At 33.3% G+C, this 7,534-nt stretch overlaps 1 protein-coding gene across 6 annotated transcripts in view; it reads right to left on the bottom strand.

The window, feature by feature from the left end:
• LOC106881053 (protein O-mannosyl-transferase TMTC4) overlaps positions 1-7,534 on the bottom strand; it is a 300,747-nt gene that overhangs the window by 73,668 nt on the left and 219,545 nt on the right. For all 6 annotated transcript variants that reach the window (XR_008263718.1, XR_008263717.1, XR_008263716.1 and 3 more), the window contains 2 exons: positions 5,913-5,992; positions 427-534 (listed from right to left, as the gene is read on the bottom strand). Coding sequence is in view for 3 of the 6 variants with exons in the window: in XM_052966480.1 (XP_052822440.1) it covers positions 427-534; positions 5,913-5,992 (188 nt within the window). In the remaining 3 variants the exon portion in view is untranslated. The remainder of the gene's footprint in view (positions 1-426; positions 535-5,912; positions 5,993-7,534) is intronic.

Raw genomic sequence — 7,534 nt, 5'->3', positions numbered from 1 at the left:
TATATATATATATATATATATATATATATGATTATACATACATACATATATATGCATATATAAATATAAAGAAAGAAATATATATGCAATATATATATATATATTACATATGCATATGTATACATATGTATGAAGAGAGAAACATGTATGTATGTATGTATGTATGTATGTTTATATGTATGTCTGAATGTATGTATGCATTTGATTACATTTCTTTCCGTTTAATATGTATATTCTCAAAATATTTTATGTCCAGTCAATTAACATCCGTTACTTTGTATTACCATTGTATAAACACTGCATGTCATCGTAAGACTTAATGCGCTATGCAGTCTTTGTTACTGTATGTGTGTGTGAATTAAGATACCATATGCATTATGATGCTATCTAATCCATTTATTTTCAAAGGTTATGGAAATTGGTTACCTGATATTCGTAGCTATTTGATAATAATACTCTGCTTTTGTATAATTCTCCAGGTTCATATAGCATTGTCCCAAACCAGTGTAAGCAGACACAAATTGAGGATATTTCCTACAATAAATGTTAAATTCACATGAAATTTCTATCACCGTTATTCAGGAAGTAACGAATAGCATTATTTCGCATTATATTTTATTGGCAAATTAAAATATACAAGTGGAGAGTCTGAATGATTTAAAGGTTTGATGTATTTTTAGGCAAGTGAATAATGATTAGTACGGCACCAACGTCAATAATAATAGCTATGATAAAAATAATAGATACTAATAATAATAATTTCAAATTTTGGTACAAGGCCAGCAATCTTGGCAGAGGAGTCAAGTCGACATGTTTTGCAAACAAATTGCCCATGCAAGGGCTACCAGTCGAAAACTCCGCATACCAGAATCCAGCAAGTGTATGGGGTCATCAGGAGAGAATGTTACTTATTTTATCGACTCAGATAAAATATGGCAAATTCGACTTCGGTGGAATTTGAACGTAAAGATGGATGAAATGCCGCTCAGCATTTTATCCGGCGTTCTACTATAGGCACAAGACATGAAATTTGGGGGAAGCGGGGATAGTCGATTACATCGACCACAGTGTTGCACTTTTACTTAATTTATTGACCCCGAAAGGGTGAAAGGCAAAGTTGACCTCGTCGGAATTTGTGCTCAGAACGTAGTCCCGGGCCAATTACCGCAAAGTATATTTCGTCCAGCGTTCTAACGATTCTGCCAGCTCGCCGCCTTAACAACAACAACAACAACAACAACAATAATAATAATAATAATAATAATAATAATAATAATAATAATAATAATGATAATAAGATAATTATACTAATAATAATAATAATAATAATAATAATAATAATAATAATAATAATAATAATAATAACAACAATAATAATAATAAATATAATAATAATAATAAAGAACAATCTCAGCAAAGATCAATCAAAACAACGAACACACTACCTCAATATATCTGGACTCCTATAACAACTGAAGAGGTCACCCAGTCACTGAAAAAACTAGGCACCCGGGCATGACAAGATCCCCAACTTCTGGTTAAAGGGACACATAAAAAGTTGGCTGCGAAATTTATTCTAATACTAGCAAATTTATTCTAATACTAGCAAAGCCAGAAACAATGCCTAAATGGCTCCCAAATCCACTGAAACAGCAAACCCACAAAATTACAGGCCAATAAGTTGTCTCCCTACAATTTACAAAGCCTTTACTACAATAATATCGCAGAGACTAAGCAAACTTCTGGAAGAAAGCAACCTGTTTCGAGAAGAGCTGAAGGGATGCTGCAAGGGCTCATATGGCTGTAAAGATCAGCTACTGACCAATAAAACCCTAACTGAAGACAACCGCAGAAAGAAGATAGGTCTAAGTATGCCCTGGATCAATTACCGACAAGCCTTTGATAGTATTCCCCACACAAGGATCCCAGAAACACTAGCCATGAACAAGGTAGCGCCAATAATCATAGATTATATAATATGTTCTATGGCAGACAGTGCTACAGCTCCAGGTACAAGAGGGACTCATAACAACGAAAGCCATCTCCTTTAGAAGAGGAATATTCCAGGGAGACAAGGCTCTCTCCACTCCTTATCTGACATGCTAAACAGAACTGGATGTGGATACAACTGTTACGGCAAAACAATCAACCACCGCTTGTATATGGATGACCTAAAACTACGCAAAAAATCATAAACAGCTGGAAACAGTACTACAGACAGTACATGAATTTGCCAAAGGAATAAACTTGAAACTTGGCTTAGAAAAATGTGCCAAAGCAGCCTTGAAAAGAGGAAAACTAGTTAAGAGTAGCAACATCACACTAGATAAAGCAAATGAAATAAGAGAATTAGATCAAAGCCAGACACAGAAACACTTAGGAATCAATGAACTAGATACGATACAACACATACAAACGAAAGGGAAGATAAGAAAAGAATGCTATAAACGAGTCGGATTAAAACTGAAAACAGAGCTCAATGCGAAAAACAAGATATTAAGTATCAACACTCTAGCCGTCCCAGTTATAAATTACAGCTACAATATTCTTAACTGTACTCTAAATGAACTAATACAAATAGCCACAAAACGCGAAGGAAACAGAAATCTGTTCTTAGTCTTTAAGGAAGCTGAGAAGGTAAAAAAAGAAGTCATAATACCTAACAACTATGAAGAAAAAGAAGACACAATGGAAGCTGTAAAACAAGTGACATCCAAACTAAAACTGGAACAGCAACGGATCATGATTCAGTCCTGGCTAAGAAGGAATATATTAACAGACACGACAGAGTTGGGACCTATATACACTGGATGTTATGCCAACACTATGGAATAGCAACAGAAAAAAGATGGTATAGGCACACGCCAGAAAAGACCCCAGAAAATGGAGAAGCAACCATACTCTGGGATATGCCAATACACACAGATAGAGAAATTAAGACCAGTATGCCGGATATAGTTGTCTGAGATCATCAAGAAAAATACTTTCCTATCGATTTATCAATACCAACAGATAACAATGCTTTTCTAAAAGAAACGGAGAAACTTTCAAAATACAAACATCTGGAAATAGAGGTAACTCGAATGTGGAGTCTAAAATCAGAAACACTTCCTATCTTAGTATGCGTAATAGGTATGATAAAAATATTCAGACAAATACATAACAAAAGCACATACAGAAACGAGTACTACCAGGCACTGCACACAGTCTACGTAAAACGTTTCCAATACAGTAAAAATAAGAGCATCACAACGAACCACAGCACATATCCAAGACACACAGAGCTACGCACGGTAGCATAGTGAAAGCACGTAATTATAATAATAATAATAATAATAATAATAATAATAATAATAATAATAATAATAATAATAATAACAACGACATTAACAACAGCAACAACAATACTAACAGCCACAGTAACGACGTGGACGACGACGGCGACGACGACGACGACGACGATGATGATGATGATGATGATGATGAGGAGGAGGAGGAGGAGGAGGAGGAGGAGGAGGAGGAGGAGGGGGAGGGAATGAGAGTTTATGCAGGAGATCAGCAATCTTAAGGGGATAGGATTTTTTTGCACGATTGACTTCAGTAGTTGGTTGGTACTTTATTTTATCGAGCCCCAAAGCATTTTTCCGAGGCTCCATCAATCTTGCCAGTTAACCACTGGTTTCTGATTTAGGCACAAGGCTCGCAATTCTGAGGGGCCAGAGACTAATTGTTATCGTCCAGCCCATTGTTATCGAAGACAAATGGATACCTCTCAAGCAAATCGAAATATTCTAAGAATACTTAACCGGTTTCCATTCTTCCCATGTTTTTGTCACTTGTGTTTGCAAGTCCCTTTATTATTATTATTATTATTATTATTATTATTATTATTATTATTATTATTATCAATGATAGTAATAATAATAATAATAATATTACAGTACTTTTCACACATAGGAAACAATAGTAACTATTTGTTTTTGTTTAAAGTCTATTTCAGTTTGTTGCATTTTAGGAAACTTATTTTTAACTGCTGTCTTTGTGGAACGTTATAGTCTTCAAAATACTTCATTGACACTAATACAACATACGGACGTTCTGACTCGGCCACGTAGCTCAATGTTTTCATTCATAGGTGTTTCATAGGCAGAGTATCTAATATTCTGTTCTTATCAACCTGTAATGGAACAAGTTTATTCTGAAGTCAACCCTCCCATTTCTAGATGCTATGTTGACCAGCTCCTAGGAAATGTTTTACGGAGGCCCTCGAGTATACATTTCCTTAGATATTGACACTGCATTCCTATTCCCACATCATTTCTTCTACAATCGCTTCTGAGAATAAAATATAATGCTATATTAAATAAGCCACATTTCACATGCAGTATGGTGGCCTGAAAACTTTGACGATTTTATTTCTTGATGAGTGCATTTAAATGTTATTGTGCTCGACAAACACTACACAATATTATTTAGGATATGCCTTATTTAGTCTTCGTTCATTTATTATTTTTGAGATATGCTTTTACGTTCTAATTATGCGTTCCCTTACAGTTCAAGAAAACGCATTTTCTTTTTGGCATTACATTTATATATACATGTCAGCGTAACTCACATTTTTTTGATATTACCACTACCACTAAGGCGAAGGGCTGGCAAAATCTTTAGCCTGCCGGGAAAATGCTTGGCAGCATTTTGTCCGTCTTTACGTTTTGAGTTGAAATTTCGCAGTCAATAAAATAAGCATCAGTTGAGTACTGGGGTCGATGTAATCGACTTACTGTCTCTCCCGAAATTCGTAGCAACAGTACTGTACAAGAGGTGAAGTAGTATGTTTTGCCACTAAAGAGGAAAGTAACCTTTGGAAGGCAGATAAATGTCAGAAAACAAGTAGAGATTATTTATACCCGTACGGGCTATGATATACTGCGATTTGGAGAGTTTTATTGGCCTATTGTTCATGAGTAACTGGATAAGTTATAAAATTACATTTTTTTAATATAAAGATAACACAAATTCCACGTTAGAACAAATATTATAACAGATATAACAAGCCTAAATAAGATATGTTTAAAGACATATTTTAGAGTAAAATTTAACAAACTAACAACAAAAAATGAGAAGACTTGGTATTTTGTATTATAATCACATAATCATAATTCTTCCACATGTAAAGGAAAATATCTCTGGAAATATTTGTCTAGTTTCTTCTTCAGTTGTGCAAATACAAGTAATTTAAATTCAATGTAAATATTCTATTAGAAAATCAAAGATTCTAGACAAAATTTGTATTTCTTAATTCGTTATTAGGTAACAATTTAAACAAATATCCCTGAAATAAATGTGTTTTTTATTAAAATAAATGTCAGTAACTTACTAAATAAAAATTCATGTTTTATTCAGAGTTTTCGACAAATACATTCTATTTTCTGAAAATATTCAATTATCTTATTGGTTTTCATCACAGCCTTGTATGTTTGTTCAAGACAATAGCAGAAACCAAAGTTAAAAATTGAGTTTCAAATTAAAGTGGTTAATGCAAATTTTCATTCTGAAAATTTCTTCTAAGATAATGTTGAGTGAACTAAATTTATATAATACGGAATGTGTAAACTTTCGAAACGATAAACCAATATATTCATTAGACATCCATTAACAGAGAATCATAATGTATTCAAGGGAAGTTAGCTTCCAAACTTAAATAACTGGAATACAATGAATCCGTGCTTGAAAAGGGAATGTCAGGAAAAGTTCTGTTTAGTAATGGGCACGAAACAACAGCATCCAAAATGTTCGGGCTTTAAATACCACATTAATGCATGTGTTGTTAATTTTAAAAAATTTGAGTTTTATCTGACTGATCGGAGCTTGGGATGCACAAACTTTTACGCATGAGTAGTTTGGTTTCTTACCTTACAGTCTCAGAAAAGTAATTCTTCGCAGATTTATATTCTTTATGATGAAGGTATCCAACAGCAATATTAAAGTAAAGCTACAACGAAACAGAAGCATATTTCAATAGAGGCACACATACACACACACACACACACACACAAACACACACATATATGTATATATATATATATATATATATATATGCAAATATATATATATACATATATAAACATATGTGTGTGTGTGCGTGTATACAAGAAAAGAAATGACAAAAGAATAAAAGGTTACCTTATGAACTTCATTAACTTACCGCTTTTTCCACTATAAGATGTGATGGACTCATAGTTTAGTGCCTGAGTAACATCTTACAATTTCATCACAGCTTCAAACATGAAGCGCAATTCATTTGGTAAAAGAAATATGTTTAAGGATATATGCAGGTAAACATTACCAATGAGAAATCAGATATGTGGAAGATGAATTCCAAGGACTCCTCCAACAATAAAAATAAGATTAATTCCATGATGTGGATAATGATGAGTATAATATGTGGAGAAAAAGTAAACATGTTTATCAGTAAGAATATATACCCACAAACACACACACACACACACACACAGACACACACACACACACACACACACACATGCACACATATGAAGAGATGGAGCTAAAAAGAGAAGAGAGAATAAGGAATGGTTTGGGTTGATCTAAATGCAGCAATTTTTTTTTTAAATATATAAACGTTAATTAATATTCAATGGAACAAAGCTAAAGTTTTCGAAGCAAATGTTCATTACCTTTGTTCTCTTTGATTTTTGAAGGCATATTCATATCAGAAAGGCATCTGACTTCTATGACCTACGATTTCTCATCTGTCGTAAGCAATTATTTCCGCCCTTGTATATTAGCATTCGGTAGAAGTTTTGATAAGAAATGTTATGCAATGTGTGAGTGGATATGGTAGACAGAAACTGAATAGAAGCTCGTCGTATATATATATATATATATATATATATATATATATACATATGTATACATGTGTGTGTGTATTATAATAATTATATACATAATTATAACAAGGATTGTTTATAAACCTCTCCACGCGCTAGAAATAGACGCCAAAAGACGCTAATACCACCTCAAAAACTCCCAAAAATAAAATAGGGGCTGTAGTCAAGCAAAAGAAAGATAATGAATTAAACTTTTGGCTAAACCTGTACAAGATCCTGTTTCAAGCTTAGAGTAAAAAAAAATAATAATACCTAGTTCTATCTTCAGCAAAGTTACTATAATATTTGTAAAATTCACCTATAAGGTTTTTATTTCTGCGCTGACCCCTTGGTAAAATCATTAATGATTTTTACCCTTTATTATAATTGATATTTGAAAAGTTTACTCCTTCATCAAAGCTGCATTCACTGCAGAGTTATTTTGATATTATTTCACGCGGCTGAAAAGAAAGATGGGAATTCTACTTTACTGTATATATTTACGAGTGTGAATATATATTGCTGTACGAAGTCGCTGCTCGTATACGTATGTGTAGATACTCGGGAATTTAGGCTACGGAGTAACGTTGCTGAAGATAGCAGAAGATATATATATATTTTTACCTTAAGTTTGAAACGGGATCTTG

The sequence above is a fragment of the Octopus bimaculoides genome, chromosome 3 (genome assembly GCF_001194135.2).
Source record: "Octopus bimaculoides isolate UCB-OBI-ISO-001 chromosome 3, ASM119413v2, whole genome shotgun sequence".
Taxonomy (NCBI): Eukaryota; Metazoa; Mollusca; class Cephalopoda; order Octopoda; family Octopodidae; genus Octopus; species Octopus bimaculoides.
This window is presented reverse-complemented; position numbering and strand designations above follow the sequence as displayed.